Source organism: Pungitius pungitius, chromosome 11 (assembly GCF_949316345.1).
Source record: "Pungitius pungitius chromosome 11, fPunPun2.1, whole genome shotgun sequence".
Classification (NCBI taxonomy): domain Eukaryota; kingdom Metazoa; phylum Chordata; class Actinopteri; order Perciformes; family Gasterosteidae; genus Pungitius; species Pungitius pungitius.
This window is the reverse complement of record NC_084910.1, coordinates 11042345-11061193: the sequence shown is the minus strand read 5'-3', so window position 1 is coordinate 11061193 and position 18849 is coordinate 11042345. Positions and strand designations below refer to the sequence as shown.

At 40.2% G+C, this 18849-nt stretch overlaps 1 protein-coding gene and 1 long non-coding RNA gene across 2 annotated transcripts; one reads left to right on the top strand and one right to left on the bottom strand.

Moving 5' to 3' along the window:
• The first annotated feature begins 1657 nt into the window (after positions 1-1657).
• Positions 1658-8070, top strand: LOC119197859 (NF-kappa-B inhibitor delta). Its single transcript, XM_037454520.2, has 12 exons — positions 1658-1857; positions 3946-4091; positions 4181-4214; positions 4468-4658; positions 4765-4949; positions 5394-5499; positions 5612-5758; positions 5856-5907; positions 6049-6206; positions 6497-6613; positions 6745-6909; positions 7003-8070. Exons 1-12 carry the CDS (start codon positions 1842-1844, stop codon positions 7072-7074), a joined length of 1389 nt encoding a protein of 462 aa, XP_037310417.2. The 5' UTR covers positions 1658-1841; the 3' UTR covers positions 7075-8070.
• Positions 8069-12074, bottom strand: LOC119197862 (uncharacterized). The gene is made up of 6 exons (XR_005114450.2): positions 12044-12074; positions 11883-11913; positions 10674-11780; positions 9877-9912; positions 8867-8904; positions 8069-8766 (listed from the first exon to the last, which is right to left on the bottom strand). It is a non-coding gene; the product is annotated as an uncharacterized LOC119197862 (long non-coding RNA).
• Between the last annotated feature and the right edge of the window lie 6775 nt (positions 12075-18849).

The following is an 18849-nucleotide window of genomic DNA, read 5'->3' as shown; positions in this document are numbered from 1 at the left end:
CAAAATGAACTCTTTCTAAATGCTTTCATTGCTTGTTTGACTTCTTTCACTTATCATATTTACAATAAATAACCTTGGTGTTTCAGTAGCCCCGTAGCATACTGCTGCACTGAGGCAACAAACAAAAATCAAGTCGGGGGATGGGGGGGGCACACATTTTATGGTTGATATTGTATCAGGGAGCCCAAAAGGTCTCCAAATATGAGAGGAAATATTTTTTAAAGGGCAAACAGGATACAAAATATTGACAACCACCTGATGAAGACACAAATTTATGAATGATGCAGTCGTATAATACTTGTTGAATGAATTTAATTTATAAATGAATATATTTACTTTTGGTACTTTTGTACTTTTGCTAAAGTATCAGAGCTGGACTTACTGTTCTACTAATATAGTATAAATTATACTACAAAGTCACATATTTCGAAGTTAAATTTCCCTTATAATACCTGTGGTCATTTTCTGTTCTCTGGGATGTGACCAACAGGAAAGCAGCTTCACGTTTATTTTCACCTTTGCAATAACAACTAATTTGGTCAACATTTCAAGAATTTCATAAAAGAAATAACTTCCTACACATCAAACCTTTTCAGTTTATTCGTTTCATTTATTAGTTTTAGATACTTTGTTTATATCCTTCTTAGAGCTGAAAACAATATGTATGTACGATTAGGGGAATTTATTGGTTGAAATGGAAAATATCATTACTAATAGTGTTTTTTTGGTGTTTAATCAACTGAAAGGAAAGTAAGAACAGTGTTTTCATTACCTTAGAAAGAGCCGTGGATATCTACATATGTGGGGTTGGGAGTGTTCTCTCTCACATGTTTCTATAGCAGCCCTGAATGGACAAATAAGTAAAGCAGTTAATAAGCACAAAACGTTGATTTTACACAAAGTAAGTCCGTTTTCATCAACAACATCTTTCAAGGTCAAAAAAGACGATCTATTAATGAATTAATGAATAAAGTAGTAGTCGGTTTTGATATTTTCTTAAAATGTGTTGTTCACATCTCCTTTATTGAGATATCATACTGTATTTCTTGTTTGACATTCAGCATTGTAACATTGCACACAAGTATTTTTTTTGTATAATTATTACTGGACTCACTTAGGAAGTCTTAGTCACATCTACAGTAGTGCTACTTACTTTGAGACCAATAGTGTACTTTGTACTTAATGTACTTAAAAAATTAAAGTTAGTTTGTAACTGTTTTTACTTGCAGGTCAACATTTAACACAGAAACATGAGGTGATGGGGAACCACACGGTCTGTACAAGCAGGTGGTTGAAAAGATAACAAGCCACTCACACTTGATCACAGACCCCTCCGGCGATAGACGTCTCTTCTACACCATCAAAATGTTAGCTACACCTCACCTATTGACAACCAATGTCATAGTACTAATGTAACAATGTGAGCCATCCAGCATAATACATTTACATTTAATATCTAACATCTAACTTTTCCTCATAAAAATGTATTTCCACATATTGGTAATGCTATTCTATTTTTGAATTCAATGTTACAAATACTCCCAGACCCTAATGTATACTTTGTTGATAAATGTTTATTGCGTAACATTCAGCCGTCTGTCCTGCCGTGGTGTGTGGCTTCCCCTTTGCTAGAGGGCGTTGAGCACAGCTGGGGGCGGTGATGGGGAACAACGTGCTCTGTGTGTACATGCAGGCAGCGGATAAGACAACAAGCCACTCGCACTTCATCACAGAACATCACGGAGGACGCCGGCGCTCCAAATCACTTCATCCACTTTTGGAACAGACTGGTGACAGAAGGGACGACCTGTTAAGGATTTCAAAGCAAAACCGCTTCTGACATGCACTTTGATAAGCGTGAGTACGTGTGCTTTTGGTTTGTTAACTTTGTGCAAAGTGTTATCGTGGGTATCATTCTTTCATTTAGTGCAGAGTTATACAGTTGAATGTCTTTGACAGTGATGATGACAACTGATTTTTATCTTTTTAATGACTGCATTACTGAAAGGAAACTTGTTTTATTGGCAGCTAATTAACTAATTGATTGCATTTGTACACCTACAAAATTACACATGCATCCCTCCATCATAACCAAACACATTTATGCTTTTACTTGTTTTGGGACTGTGGAACATAACTGACACTGAATCGAGCCGTTATAAACTTAAATTGGGTTTTAAATTTTTTTTAATAGTTAATAGGCCACTCATTTGACTTTTATTTACTGATTGAATAGAGTTCAGTGACCGCCATGGTTTCACTTTTTGTTGAATGACAGCATAATATCAGCGAATCCAAGAGTCAGGACATTTTTGGGGGAAAACCTGATACACCTCCGCCCATGCTCATTGTTTTTTCATTTCCCCTTTTGATTCATGTCAGACGATCAAACTCTGTGACCTGACAACTTAACTTTCTTTCTTCGGGCCCGGTTTGGCACATGCTTGAGTGATTAGAAATGAGTCTGGCTTGCCGGGCTCAGTTACACCACATAAATGAGGAAGTTGGCTCCGCATCGCTTCTTTCTTTCGCTTCAGAGCAAGCCAAAAGAGAAAGGTCGTCGGAATCCCCGACCTCCCACGCACATGACTCAATGTCCAGGGGTTTCCACAACTGCTATTTGAATATGGCACAGGGTAGCCCAAAGCGCTGTGTGAGCAAATCCAACATGCAAAGATGTGTGTTGGCCATGATGTCCTCTCACTCTTGCAGAAACCATTAAAAGCTATTTCCGCTGTGTGTGAAAGTATTGGGCAACTTCCACCGTCTGGCAATTAGCTGTTTCTTAGAGGTTGTGTAGTTACATTTTTCACTATTACATCATCAGTTACAAAAAGGCCAGTGGTGGCTTTTTGTTGTAAATATCAAATGACTCAGGGTTGAGTAACCTATAGTAACACCTTCTGGACTTGAAAATGAAACCTAGTGACTGATGTCATTTATTCTGATAAAGTGACCTTTATTATGATGTGTGGGCAAGTTGCACACAGCAGCACAAGGCCTCTTTGTTTGGGTCCGGTATTTGACTGGAAGTGAAAGAGTTTCTTTTGAAAGCCGGGACTAACTGACACAAATCTAAACTCCACAAACACACATCTCTCTCTCTCTTACTGGTAGGATTTGCCTTTTTGCTTTTTGCAAGTAAACAATCTTTGTATTTGCTCTGTAGAATAGAGCTGTCTCAGGTCTGTTTTGGCTCTTAGAGAACAAGAGAACAAGAGAAATGACTAAAGAACAAGCCTCTCCTTTGCTGAGTTAGAAAGCAGCCACACGTGTTGAGGTGACGTGTCTGTGACACACGACAGGAAGATGCGGTTTGCCTTTCTGTTAGCGTAATGGAGCGAGACAGGAAGATGTCATAGAAAATACGCTGTGGCAATCCCATGCAAAAGATTTTCTGATGAATCTGTCTGGTTTTGCACGGCCACACGATCTGTGTTCCTAATGGAGGAGGTTTCTCCGAGCTTCATCTTCCACAGACAAGGTGGAAATATCATTTTATCTTTCACGTGCGGGGGGAAGCTTTTGAGGAAACAACTTGTGTGGTGACATCACATCTGCTGGAAACATTAGAAATCTCTTTTGTAAAATCTTTTCCAAATGTCTCACCTGTTTAATGGAAATGATCCTTTTTTTAACACTGGGGGAAACATATTATAATGGATTTGATATTTTCTATTTCATGTTCTTTTATTTTAAGAGGTACAAAAACATGCCACAGTGGAGAAAGTGAGCAGGCAGAATAACTTAAGTAACAGCATTATTATTATCACACTTAAAACCATCTGTACCGCCCTGCATTAGTTCAAATCTAAGTCTTTATCGCTTCAATAAACAAAGCCCTTGTCGATGAGTTTCAAAGTAAAATGCAGATATACTGAAGTTCAGCAATATATTTTGACTCACCTGTGACTCACTTCCTTCTTGCATGGATGACCTGTTTAGCGCCAAAAGAGAAGCAGTGTTGCAGTCTGCCCACCGTGAAGAAACTCTTGGAGCGGAAGAGAAGACGCGAGACATCGTCTGGTCAACCCTCCTGCCCCACGGCCATCTCAAGTCCTCCTCTTCCTCCTCCTCCGACTACTGTCACGGTATGGCAGCGCACAGAGGGAATCGGCAGCTCACTATATGTGACAAAGATGTGACTGTTCATGTTGTCTTCTATCTTCTATTCTCCCAGCAGTCACCTTCAGCGGAACAGTTTACCTGCACAGGTAAGAGTAGAGCAACTTCTGCACCGCACATAAGGAAAAACTGATATTATTTTTCTGTTCAGGTAGCTTGACTAAAATGAACTTTAGTTTGTTAGTTTATTCTGAGACAACATACTAACCCCAAAAGATCCACCAATTTGACAAGGAAATGATACAGTCTGCATAACAACCAATTAAATGTGAATGAACCATTACCACCTTGTTTTAAATGAACATATTGTCTGTACCTTGCTGACTGTCTCGTCCGTTTTAGGCGCATCGAGCAGCTACTCAGACATGGCAGTGAGCTATAAGCAGTGGACTCCAGCAGCAGAGTTGACCGCCGGTTACTACCACAACCATCCAGACACCAGCTACGATGCAGCCTACAGCATCCCAATGACATCTGAATACGGCACACAGCAGCACGTCTCGGGATATGAAGACACAATGTCTCTAACATACGTACGTAGGAGAAATCCTGTAATCATGGACTTTTTACTAACATGTTGTATGTATCTGTATCCAACTGCGTGGTGGTTTGACCTTTTACCTGCTTTCTCCTGAGCAGGGGAGCCCGATGACTGCAGTTGCAGATCCCGGCATGGCGGCGGCTTGGTCCCATTTGGGTTCCAATCCGACCACACAGCTGAGTTTTGGGTCGCCAATGGACGCCACTAAGCTGGAAGAGGCCAGGATGCTGCTGAGCGGGATGGACCCGAGCAGAGCGACTGGGCAGGATGAAGATGGAGACACGTGAGTGCTTCTGAGAGAATGCATGTGTGTGAGAATGCGGCATGCGGATCCCATGTGTGTAAGATAATTCAAGTTCAATGTATGGGCCAATATGGACACTCTCATTTTTCTTTGAAATCGTAGATCACACTGATAGCAAACAGACAGACGGACACACACACACACACACACACACACACACACACACACACACTGCACACAATTTAGCTACAGTATTAGTAGAGGAGTTTCGTTTTCCGTCACAAGCTTTAAGAGCTATATTTGCAGTCTCGTAATCCAACAAATAAAACCAAAAGATGTGAATTAGTCATTCTCACAATGTTTACATGAAGTGGAGAGACAAATTCAACTGTGAAAGGGAAACACGTGAAATTGGTTGCAGGGATTACCGAGACCCTCCTGCCAAACTTCGAATAAATGTATTGTGTGCTCTTGTTCTATCAGCATCCTGCACATCTACACGGCCAAAGGGCTCAGGGAGTGCGCCTATGCTGCTGCAGAGAGGTTGAGGGATGCAGGTGAGCTGGATGCTAAAGAGCACAAGGGAAAGGTAAATCTTTCAATGTGTGGAAATGGCACACAGATATTTTTTTTAATCATAAACGTTAGCACAGGTCGATCATTTCTCAAAATAAAGTATTTTCATTGATGTGCTCGGGCAGACTGCTTTACTGGTGGCAGTGACAGCAAACCAACCTGAGATTGTGCAAGATCTTCTCTCCTTTGGCGCAGACATCAATGCCAGCGACGTCAAAGGACAAACGGCCCTTCATCTGGCTGTCCACTATGGTCTACCTGGGGTTCTTCAGGTAAGACGGCACCAGTAATTATTGATTTGACATGACTGTCACAGGACTCAGAAAAGTAGGCTATACCTAGCAGACCTTAATGATTCCTCTTTTGCAGGTAATTCTGTCCAGCAGGCCGTCTGTCAACCTGGAGGCCCGCAATTTTGAGGGTAACTTAATATTATTACAATGCAATTGAGAGGTGTTGACCTACCCATGCATTTGGACTTGGTCTTCACCACCCATTCCAAAGAATTCATATCAATTGATCCTTAATTTGAATGTTACATGTGTGTTCTTCTTTGCCTCAGGTATGACTCCTCTGCACTGTGCAGCCATTTCTCACAGTGTCACCGTGAAGGCCTTGTCCAACTGTGCTCTGGCAGATGTTGGTCTTCACACCAAGGCTGCGGAGAAGCTGTCCTGTGTGCAGATGCTTCTCAGTGCCGGCGCGTCCCTACTCAGCCAGGTGCAATATAGCTCCTCCCATTCTGAACGTCGCATGAGCAAGTAATACGCATCTATGTGGGACAAAAGAGAGACATGTTAGTAGATGTTCGGTCAATTGGAGTTCAAAATGTTAAATCCTTTCTGTTCTGTCCGGATAATAAATTCATAGTGGCAGCTTTGATCCAATTATAATGACAACCCATTATTCTCTCACTACTTCCTGTTTGGGTTTATCTGCCTGGGTGGACACCTACATGTCAAAAAAAAATAATTTTATATTAATGGCAATTTTCATGTATTTACTTCCAGGAAATCAAAAGTAACAAGACTGTGCTGCACTTGGCAGTAAAGGAGGGGAACATCGATCTGGTGAATTACCTGCTGATGATTCCCATGCAGAACGTGAAAGACTTTGTCAACTTGAAAGTGAGTCCCACTCTGGCACAGAACTCAACTCTGGAATAAAAGCATTTATGGGTTTTCATGAGTAGTATGTACTATACATGTACCTGACTATAAACCGGCTGAGTCATGCGGCAAATCCCTCTTTCGCATAGGCGCATGGTCACACTGCTTTGCACATGGCAGCTGGTCTCCATGGTAACCCCCACCAGGAGGAGATACTGCAGCTGCTTCTGCGCAGAGGAGCCGACCCCAGTATCCGCAACCTGGAGAATGACCAGCCAGCTCACCTGCTGCAGAGCGGCCTCCAGGGAGACAAGGTGAGCAGCACAATATTTTAAAAAGCCAGTCACACCTGCACTGGTTTCATCGGGGCGTTATGAGCGGGCATTAATGTGTGTCTTCATTTTTAGCTCAAGCTCATGCTGAAGAAACGAAGTGCTTCCTCTCGTCGACGTATCGTGTCCTTGCAGGAGCAAGAATGAAAGGAAAATCCCCACTTGTTGGGATTTACAGTATTTTGTTATGTTGCTTCGGGAATCTCTGGCTTCTATAGTATCTCTTTAGAAATAATTTCCATTAGATGAGACAAATTATGCTTGAATGCTTTACCTGCAATTTAGTGCATGTAAAAGGTGTATATTTATTTATCTTATTGTTTATGTGTAGGGAGAGGATTTCATTTCCAAAAAAATCTATGAGAAAAGAAATTTTAATTAATTTTTGTCAAAACAGGCATTTAACCTTTTAAAATGAACCCCTTCAAACAAGAAAATGAAGAGATTCCACAGTGCAGAATAGTATTCCTTTTCCTAACAGGCTAAAGTTTAAAGTTGATTTCTATGAAATCGTTTGTTTGACCAACATTACTATGTCCATGTTAAAAATGGCTATAAATGAAAAGGAGGTATAACCTTTCAGTCTGTATGCATCATACTTACATGAGTAACATCAAGTAAAATTTTTCTTTGTGGAAAAAGAACCTTGACTATATGTAAAACAATTAAGTATTGATATGGTTGTGACAAAGAATGTATCACCTCACGTGAGTAAGTGTGGTGACAAACTGTCTGACTAACTACATTATAGCGATGAGTCATGAAGAAAAGTACAGAAAGACTCGTATATAAAGCTCCATCAAAATGTTTTGATGCTCATGGGGGCTTTTCAATAGTCCCACTTACTTTATTTAAATACATTTGCACCATCCCACCAGAAAGAGATAATGTCCGCAGGATTTAAGTGTCACCTGAGGTTTCTTCCTTTGTAATTAACCATAGTCAGAGGGGACATGAGGTGGGGTTTTTGGTGGTAATTTGAGTGATTTATTTGGTTTCAATCTGCCTCTCACATATGAGTCGTTTTCTCAAGAAGTTGTAATTCTTGTAAAACACACAGTGAAGATCAATCTAATAATAGCAACCTAATAATTATATTACACATGTTAAGATTGTTAAAGAAGACACTGATAAAATCATCTTGAGTGAAAGAAGACCTTTATTTGAAACAAGGGTCCCATTTTTTTTATTTATTTGTATTGCCTTTGCCTTTACATTCAAGCAGAATAAACATTGATTAAACAATTATTCAACTGCTCATCATCTTTTAATTTCCATCAAGACATTATGCAATCTATTTCCTTTTAGCATGTTATACCATGCATATTCTATCTATTGGTGTCTTAATCATGCTAGAAAAAGTAGATATTGACAGAAGGGAAGAAACATAATCGAAAAGGACATTTGTTAACATTGATCATGCGTGCAGTTCCTTTTTCTAGATCTTGAGGTTTATGAGTATTCAATCATGCTCTCTACTTATCCATTTTACAGGATTTTGATGTAAAGAAGAGAAACAGCAATTGTGTCATTTTGTTTGATGAAAAGTACCTTTTTGTGTCACCTAATGGGTAGTAATATTTTATTTTGCCTTTATATTGACAACTTTTGATAACTTATTGTAAGAGTTTTGACAGAATTTCAAGGTAAACTCAACAAAACCAGGTAAGGATGCGTTGAAAAAACCCTGTTCATCATCTTGCTGGCAGAGGTGTACTAGCCAAACAGGAATGGCAATAAATAACCAGTGATCATGATGGGCATTCTCTGGCACAGTTCCTGTGACTAAGTTCTCCCCTTCAATTAGATAAATAACTTTCTATACAGTTTGAGGAGGCACTGCGAAAGAAAAGAAAAGAAATCAGGCAGAATTACAAAGAGAAAGGTAAAATCATTGAGTTCAAGCACATGATAATCCTGAACAGAGAAGTGAACTTACCCTCTGTCTTTGGGATTTCGGTAACAGATGAGCTGGACCTGCAAACAGAAATAAGGAAATGAGTAAGTGTCTATAATGTGTTTAGTTGTTTAAAATGACTGGATAGGAAGTGAGATTGAAAACTGTGGCCACAACTTGGACTTGGATTTGATCAGGAGTGAACATTATCGCAGAAACACGATCCAACAACGGTTGGAGCCACAGGGTTCTGAGGTAATTGAGGTAAAAGTATCAGCCCTCATATTTCTTGTCATAAAAGCAGCATGCGATTCAATCAGATCAGATCAATACACTTTGCCCACTCACAACCAACATACCAGGAGTTTGATGCATACATTGTAGGAGCAAGCACTGACATGGAGAGAAAATTAATGCATTACCCAAATGTGATTTGCCACACAAGGCTCTGTGTAAAAATTCTGCTATGTGTTGGAAGTGAGTTTTAGGTTGAGAATGCAGAACACGGAATGGGGGTCTTTTGAGAACAAGCATCCAGGGCAGGGATAGGAAAAGCTGTGGGAAACTCAGTTTTAGTCAAACAACAAGACATTTTTTTTTTCCACGCTGGTTGTGTATTTCCTTCAAGTCAAATTCATACAGCATGCACAGGCGGATCATCCACTAAACTTTGTACAATTCTTACTTGGATGAGGATTTTACACAATTTGTGAATTTTTTACCTGTTTGAAAAATTACAGATCAGTTACAAAGGTAAAGGCGATCCTGTATATATGATTAAACCTCTGTTATAAAAGTGTTATGTGAGAGAAAGTCTAAACTTACTGAGGGCTATTAAAATGCCAGAAACAAACATGATTGCAGCAAGGACAACCCCCGTAGTCCGCAAAGTCTCATAATCTACAAGGAACATAACCGTATGGGACTTTATAAGGCTGAATTTACGATGAACTCGAAAAATACTTTAGACTGTAGAAATACTGGAAAAATAAATATATATGTTTTACATGGTGCTTTGGATTCATGAAAATAGCATATGGTGTAAATCTTACCATAATCAAAGTCACTTTGGTCTGGAAACATAGTCTCTGCAAAAACAAAGTAGGGTCAGTTATAGAGAACAGATTGAAATTGTCGCTCCGAGTGCGACTCCAGCGACAGCACTTCAGCACCAGGGAAAGCAAGGTTTGCAGCTCTTCAGATCTGCAGGCTTGGCTCCACAACCCCTCTGGAGTATTCTTTTTTTTCTACTGAGAAGATGTCAATGCAGCATCTTCGCTCAGCAGAAAAACATGCACCATTGATAAAGTGGGTTACAAGCCATCAGCATGGTACAGCAGCACAGACAAAAAGCATAATTGAATAGGGATAGCACTAGTTTAAAAAGGCACTTGAAATCACCATCTATGTTTATTTTTATTTATTTAAGAATAATCTACTCTTAACCAAAAGAGGGATTTTGACTATATACGCCTGTTTGAATGTGGCTTGCATGTTGCTGAGCAGTCACAACCGAGTGACCGAGCCAGCAGTTTGTACATCTCTCTGCCACAAAGGCTCCACAGTTTGAGAGAAAAATTTCAAGTAATGTTCATTTATTCATCCCAGTGAGGGGTTTACTGGGAACTCCCCTTGTTATATCACAGATCCATACATCAGCAGTACATTGGCACTGCAGCAGCAGGATAACTAAAGATGTGTACCAAAGTAAAAGCATTAGATCAATTCATGCATATTAAATGACACATTACAAATTGAGTACACATTTAATGACCAAACACATGATTCATTTTAGTTTTCATGCAGGATACACAACTGAAAATTGCATAAGAGAAGAAAACAATCAAACCTGTGGTGGCCATGGCTGCACTGTGGAGATGTAGAGGATCTACGTCAAGAGTCTTTGCAGGTTGCAGGTTCAGGTTGAATATGAAAGAAGATAGCAAGACAGGACAGCATGCAGAACCGTTGAGAAGCACTCTGAAAAATCAGCAGAGACCCTCTGGTGGCTGCAGCGCAACACTGCATTCAGAGGTGGGTTACTCCCACTGGGGCTACTGGGTCAGCACAGAAGCCCAAAATTAGATTAAATAAGAGTAAACAGCTAATGTAATGCTACCATGGGGTACATTTAAGCTATCACACATGCTTCTGAGGAGCATGAAAGTGTATGGGGGTATTAACGGCGAAATGTGTGAAAAAAGATGTTATTTTTGATATTGAAGAATTTATAGTATAAACTATGATGCTATAATCATATTGTGGATTTGGAAAAAGACTGCAGTCAGTTTTTAGTTCATAATGATTTATTGAAACGCTTGTATTCTCAATATGCACCCATTTCTATTCCATGTGCTCTTTTCTGCAGTGCAGTCAGCCCGGTCCTGCAACACCAGGGATAAGATACAGTCTGCATATGCAGCATTTACTTACGCAGGGTGTGCCACAATCATTGGAGTTGAACATTTGCCAATAGCATTGAAAAAAAAAAAAAAAGATATGACAAATATTTATTTGGTTTTCATAGACAGCTATCTTCAAATGCTGCACAGTGCAGCCCATAAATCATTCACACGATCACTGCTAGTAGTTGGTACTGCACGTGTAACTGAAGTGTCTGCAGAATCAGCAGAAGCCGGAGTGCCGCAAAATACAGGGCTGTCCGCTGCTGGCACGCTTTTAACGGCAGAGAAAATGGAAATAATGATGCATAAAAAGCTGAGGAAAGCTTTACAAACATGTGTTTTATTATTTTGCATCATTGGTAAAGTCATAAAAATAGAAAGGGGAAATCACACATTTACCACACTATAATACTACCATTCATGACATTCTATAGTGATTGGATTGATGATAAAAACAGAAAAAAGGAGCATAGTAGCATTGAGAAATTGAGGAAGCTTCTCGTGTTTGTGGAAAGATGGTCGTCTGCCGTGATCAAGCCATTTGCTGCCACCTAGCGGTAAGAAAAAAAGTTGAGGACAAGTTTGATTGGTTCAAGTTTCTTTTAAGCTCCTGCTGCAAAAAATAGATTCACAGATATTTATAAGACACTAACCTGATCTCTGGTGCTCCTGGTGTCTACGGAGCTGTGGGAAGAGGTTTAGATCACCGTTTTATCTATAAACGAAGGTCAACTTCAGCCTATGAAGTAGATTTGTTCACTGAGACTTATTCAACATGGCATGTTATTATTATAGAAAGAAAGAAAATATTTACCGCTAGGAACCCTGCTTCAGCAGACCTGAGGAATATTAAGAGTTAGATAAAAACCTGGCTGGAGGGATTTTTAATCTATTTTGCACAAAACGAAATAGTGATAAGAATCTGTCAACTTCACTTACCTTCACTTGTCACTCGTTGAACATGTACATTTTCGGGCTGTTTTTTGGGGGTGGGGAGCACACAAGAGAAAGAATTATAAATCGGATAAAATGAAAATGAGACATCATGAAAATAATGTATGGAGCTTTAATAGCCCTTTAACGCCAGCCTTTTTGGGAGGCTATGAGTGTAGGAGGTTGTTCATGTGTGCAAGCATTCATGTGTGCATGATTCCAGTCTTGAGCTTGTACCAATAAACCAGTCGGGCCAGGCCTCTTTGGAGGCCTAATATGTTTGCTTGGATAACTTTTCTCAAAATACAGGAGCCAACATTCAACTTGCCAACATTAAACTTGCAGCATTTATAACATTTAAAAATCTGCAGTGAGTTCCAATATTCAACATATCCGGTTATGTAATTTAGACGCACCACAGTTTGCCTATAAATATTATAGATGCTTATTGCATTCACAAAATACATGCTGCAAGACTCTATTCTGCTCTTCATTGTTCTTTGAAAACAAAATAAAAAGGGATAAAGGACGTTTTCCAAAGACGTGGCTGTAGGCTATAGTTTACTGAAAGATGGAACTTGAAGTGAAGCAGCCTATTTGGCCCACAGAGGCTCTTTACTCTTGTGTACCATGTGACTAATACTTGAATACGGATCTCACAGAATGGGCGGCAGAATTTCACGGTCAACCTATTGGAACATCTTTCAGATCAAAAGTACTTTTCTGTTAAGCTTCTTTAATTATACTGAATATATTTTTTGGAGGTTCTTAATAATCAAAGAAAAAATTACAATACTAATGATTACGAACCTGCACATAAACAGACACATGCTATTTCTTAGTTTTGACACACCTGCTTCAAAAGTATAGACTTGCAAAATATTTGTGAGTTCACATGGTTAAAAACCTAAAAAGGCCCAATTGTTGTTGTATGCACATGTAAATTGAGAGTTGATAGGGTTAAATCTGTATTTTGTGTAGCAAAAAAAGTAGTTTATAGATGGTGGTGGTGGTGGTAGCTGGCGTCTTCGCTAACCATTCAATGCCCTACCAATAAATCCAGTTGTAACAGCTAGCTCCACTCTTTCAACTAGTGTCAGTGTGATCATTTGTCTTTTTCTCCAAATCATTTTAGTGTAGTGCAATGAAAGAGTGAAAGAATACAGTTAGGGATCCACAGTGATTCTGATTTAACAGAAGCATAGTGCTTGGGTGCCAATTAAGAAGTATATGGTTTTGGTTTCACTGGCAGGGACCACGTGTGCAGGGAGGTGAACCCAAGAAAGACACTGTGATAATGGGAAAGATGTTCTGATGCACCAATCCCTTAACTCCTGAGATTGTGGGCATGAGTGTGCATTCCTTTCAGACCCCTGAGAGAAAAAGAAGCCTGCTTGTATAACTCACACATTCAGGGACCACAGTGTGGGGGACACTGACACATGCACGGTGTACTTTAGGGAGGTCAAACACTTACTGACAATGAGGCCGATCCCCATAAGGAACAGCACCACTGCAAAAACCAGCCCACCGATTCTCAGAGATTCATAATCTGTTATACAAAAAAAAATATGTTACCGTCTTTTCAGAAAGACATGGTTAGATGGTGAAAACTGAGACAAAAAATACCACTGATGCAAAAGCTTTTAACCTTTTAACCACATTTTAAGTCAAGCGCAACATTGCAGCCTTTTTCTACAGTCCGATGGTCACGCGACACCACAAATTCCTGAGCTGCAGTCACCCAAACTGTAAACACCACAGTCAACTTTAACTGTGTCTGTGTAGAAGCCATGTGACCCATCGTTGTTTACATCAATTGAAACAAACTCAAGGGAGCCATCAGCGTGGGACAGGGCGGACTTGTTTATAACCCAGAGGACAACATGCTGCTTCACAGCTTTGTGAACATGCTCCAAGTTTGTTTAACTAGCCAGATGGGAACTGACATTAGCAAATAAATATGGACTGCAATCAACTAAATCAAATTTCTCATCGAACAAAAGGAGTCGGAATTGCCTGCTATTGACTTTTTAGCTGCCAGTGGTTCCAAAACCTTTTCGATGCCTCTTCTAAGAGTCCATGCTTTTATTTTTTAGGTGGTTTTGTCAGCTTGCAAAACTAGCAAAAGACATTTCTTTAAATTCTTCTACGACATTAAATACAAAACAACATAAAGATCACGTGGTGTTCAAACTCTCTCAATAAGCAAAATGTGTAAATATTACACATTTTTGTTTGCCACAGAGCTTATTTTCAGAAATGATCCCAAACTCCAAGAAAAGAAATCCCATTAACTTTGTAAGGAAGGGGGTTGGCCAATGAAACTGGTAAACAACAACCATTACCCTGAAAGCAGGTCCTTCTGCATTCTCTGCAAGTTGGTGCCTTAAATGGACTTACAAAACCCGGCCTATGACATAGCGAACAGGATGAGAAGTATTCGCAGTGGGACTACTGCAAACACTTGGCCTTGGGGTGACAGTTTTCCGTCACTTCTGGAAAAACAATCTGAAAATGCAAACTCTCCCTCTCTCTCGTCTCAACCTCCCAGATGTTTCCTGTGTAGAGGGTCGCCAATTAAAAGGCCCCGTCCATCTGCAAAACACTCACCGTATTGAAAATCACTGTCACTGTCTGGTGGAAGAGAGCAAAGAAAGGGACAAATGAGAAGCAGATTTATCCACTGACACACTTTAGAGAGATATGACAGCTATTCAGCACTTTAAGGGCCTCAGTCATCCATCTAGTCATTAGCCGTCTGGTGTGCCAATTTATCTGCCAGCTAAAATGAGTGTGCAGCTTATCATAATTTGACTTTTCTGTTCACATAATACCCACCTCTTTGCTCATCTGCTGCTGAGGCTGTGAAATAAAGAATGAAAATTATTAATCTTTATTAGACATTCACATGGTGGTATATTTGCATGTGAGAAAATGCATATAAAATTGATGGTAGTGTGGCAAATCCACTCTGCAGAGGGGCCCAAAATGCGAGTAGCCAGCTCAAACTCGTATTTATGTAAAGGTTTAATGATAAATATATAACAATAAACAAAATTACACTGTATGATTGAAATCTTGATACCTTTGTTTATCTACTGTTTTTTCATTTGATTGTCTTGATCTGTGTGACGTTAAGGATGTGGGAAACATAAGACCCATAAGGGCTTTTCACATCTTCATGTTTTTTTTTTTGGAACCACATGTGGACCCCATTAGTGTTAGACTCCAGTCCTTTAAAACTAGCTGGAGAACAAGTCTCAATGTCGAGAGTGAAATCAATAATCAGGATTCTTATTCTTGCAAAAAGCAGTGTATCACATTTCTTGTATCACATTCAGTACAGTTATCCGTCAAGTAGCCTCAAAGAGCTCTGTGTCCGAGTAGCTCTTCATTTATACACTGTGCGAACAAGCTTCAGATCAGGGAAACGAGAAGGTCTGAACCTAGTTTAAACCCGTTCTTCTATCGAAGCAGGTGTCGAGTAGTTTGCAAGATTATATTGTTATGTTGTTCAGTTACTAAGACATAACCAAGCTTTCATTTTCATTCATTTTTACCAACACTGTCTTAAGTTCACCAAGAAAACAACCAGAATAAATAAAGAGACACTCTGTAGTGATAGAGAAAAAATGCCGACATTGTATGAAGTGACCAGCAAAAGCAAATTGAACATTGCATTAAAATAACTGTGCTAAGCTCCATTTCAGGTATTTTTACAGCGCTCATTCAAATGTTCAACTGACTTGGGAGAATATTTAAATGTCAGCCAGACCCCTGCCGTTCTGCTTGTGTATAAACTGATGTTTAACGCAGTAAGATTCTGAGCTCGTCACCAAATGTTCTTCTTAACAGTGAGCTGGACTGATTACATGCAGGACGCACAGAGAAACCAATCTACACCAGAAACCTACATTAACAATGGACAGCTTGGCATCTGTGTAAATGAATGATCGTTCAAATGGCAGTTTATGGAAATGTTTACACTATTCTGACTATTATGCCTTCTTTTTGCAGCTGACATAAAATGATTTAAAATGCAAAATATTAAAAGTTCTATATGCATTTCCACCAAAAAGAGAACGCAGGAAGCAGTCATTTCAAATAAGTGGTCAGTGGAAATAAAAAGAGAGAAACTTCACAAAGCCTTTTGTCAAAAACACTGACCGTCTTATACAGACACATCGACTGGTTTAAGTAGGAAGATCTTAAACACACAGCCGAAAGTACCGAAAAGGGGAAGCAGCTGAAGAACAACACACTCACACAGCTCAGTTTCATACAGGCAACAGCGTAAAGCGGCCCAATGTTTCGTGAAGCGGATGCTCACCGAGTGCTGGGGCCAGCCAGGCGCTGAGCGCCACCAGGACCACATGATCCATTGTACCTGCTGATAAGAACCAAAAAGAAAAGTAAATAACTGTATGGAGAAGTCATAAAGGTGCTGACTTTTGTGGGTAATTGCTGTTTTTTTTTTTTTTAGCAACTTACAGACAAAATTTGTAGCTCACTGACTCCCTATAGACCAAAATAACTTGGCTACTTAAAAGAGCCTTGCTGAGAACAGAGAGATGGCTGTTGCAAAGATATTTCGCAATTACCCGCTAATACCTCTCAGAAACCTCCAAGCAGCCAGTTAAGGTTAGTGGAGATTAGCCGTTGTCCACAAGCGTGAGGGGTCAGAAAGGGAAGAACCAACCTTTATTTAGTCATTTGTTTGCGTTCAATTATGTTGTTATGGCCTGTGATTTGTCCCATAATGCATCTGGGTAAAGGGTTCATTTGATTGCCTGGTGAGGACACAAAGCTCCCTCTCAGCCATGCTACTTGGCGGTACTTTCTTAGGGGACATTTGTCCGTAACATGGCCTCCTGACTCGTGGGTAAGAAAAGAGAGTCTATTTCAGGCTCAGTACCTCAGTACTCCAGCGGAGTTGAGGGGTGTGCGGCAAGGCTGGTGTTGTGTTGCATTATATATTTGGCTCGTGGTTCGGGACCTGTTTTGCTGGGTCAGTTTACAAGTGGAACATGAAGCTTTGCGGTCAGGCAGGGAATTCTGAGATTCTTACACCCATGCGTTTAAAGGTTGAGGTTCCACATCCATTCTGCATATCCCTATTAGTAGCACGAGTCTCCACGCACTGCATGGGCCAAGAGCACCCTGGTTGTTAGTTTCACAGCCACTGCCAATGAAGTCCCGAGGCATGACAACAAAATGTAGCAGAGGTATGCACAGCTTTAGCTCCACGCTTACAAAAAAAATGTAAGCCCCGGAATAAAATGTTTTGCATCGCAAAGATCAAAGCCTACGTTAGCAGAGCCAAGGTTTCCCTCCCTGGCCCATGGCACTGCTGGGGAATCATGCACGACTAGAGAGGGGGTGTGAACATGGAGCTGAAATGAACACTTCAACCCTGGGAGCAGGATTAACAACAAAGAGCTGCCAATCAGGTTTAATCAAACAAATACACGGTGAGTTCTTCAAACAAAAACCAATCCAATAATCTTGTTTGTCAGCTATCGGAGTGATGTAGAGGAGTAGAATGGGGAGACAGGAACGAGGACTGTGAAGCAGCACTTTAAAAATGAATTACCATGCATTCTAATTAAGTGGGATTAACATGGAAAGTCTGGGGGGTGGGAAAAGGTTTCTTACATTTACACTCAGAGGCGAGTGCATTCACACTTTAAATACTCACATCGACTATTCAGAGACTGTTGAGAATTTAAACTTGGGACTTCACGTTTTGTTCTCGCCAATTCACGCGATAAAGATTAATGAGCATTGTTGTTTTGACACCATTTTCTAGATAGACAGCGTGAAAAGTGTTAGTAAACTCCATTTCTTAAAGTTCACAGATGGCGTAGACTTTTCACAATAGATACCACAGCAGTAAATTAACAAAACCAAAAAAAAATGGATTTGAACCTAATGGATCAACATGAACGGTGGCCATGTGTAAAATAGAAGGTTGGACACAAACACAGATTTAAGTCGAGCAAGCTCGTAATTAAAGGCGTAACTTTAACTTGGCAATTGCATTAAAGGAAATGCATAATTTCAAAGTATACATTTAAATGAACTTACCGCGTTACGGCCTCAAATAAGCTCGTGAGTTTCTTTACGTACGTTCTTTTACGTAACACGGAGTCGAACTTAGTATACAAAATGTTCCCTTTTTTTTTTACTTCAGCCAATCGATTTAATATTGACTTACAAATACAATAAAACGCGGGGATTACAAAACTTGCTTGCTCCGAGTCCAACTTCGTTCCTCCTTGGTCTTTCCTTCAGGAATATATGAGAGGGAGAGAGAGAGAGAGAGAGGGGGGGGGGGACGATATTACTCCCATGGGGTTTGTGGCGCGCGCTTCTTTCACCGTGGTGTAACTTACAAGCTGTGGAGAGAAGCTCGTGCGCAACGAAGTGAAAGCGTAAACACCAGCGCGCTCTCAGGGCCAGCGCAGTTTGTCGGGGAGATAAAGTTATCTCTCAGCTATAAGAAAACTGCCAGACCAAGGTCTCTCCCACATTAAACCCCCTCACTTCCGGACCCCCAACCACACACACCCCAGCAGACACAGAGCTGAAGGGCAACTAGGCTCTGAAGGCGGTCACATTGCTGAACCCAGGGTGCCGTCCATGTGGTTTGGTTGTTGTGCTATATTTTATTATTTCATTTAA

Bases quoted from the DNA above. Each gene is read 5' to 3' on its own strand.
- LOC119197859 (XM_037454520.2), top strand. The intron at 5,908-6,048 runs GTAACTTAATAT...TCTTTGCCTCAG, and splicing joins GGAGGCCCGCAATTTTGAGG to GTATGACTCCTCTGCACTGT. The intron at 6,207-6,496 runs GTGCAATATAGC...ATTTACTTCCAG, and splicing joins GCGCGTCCCTACTCAGCCAG to GAAATCAAAAGTAACAAGAC.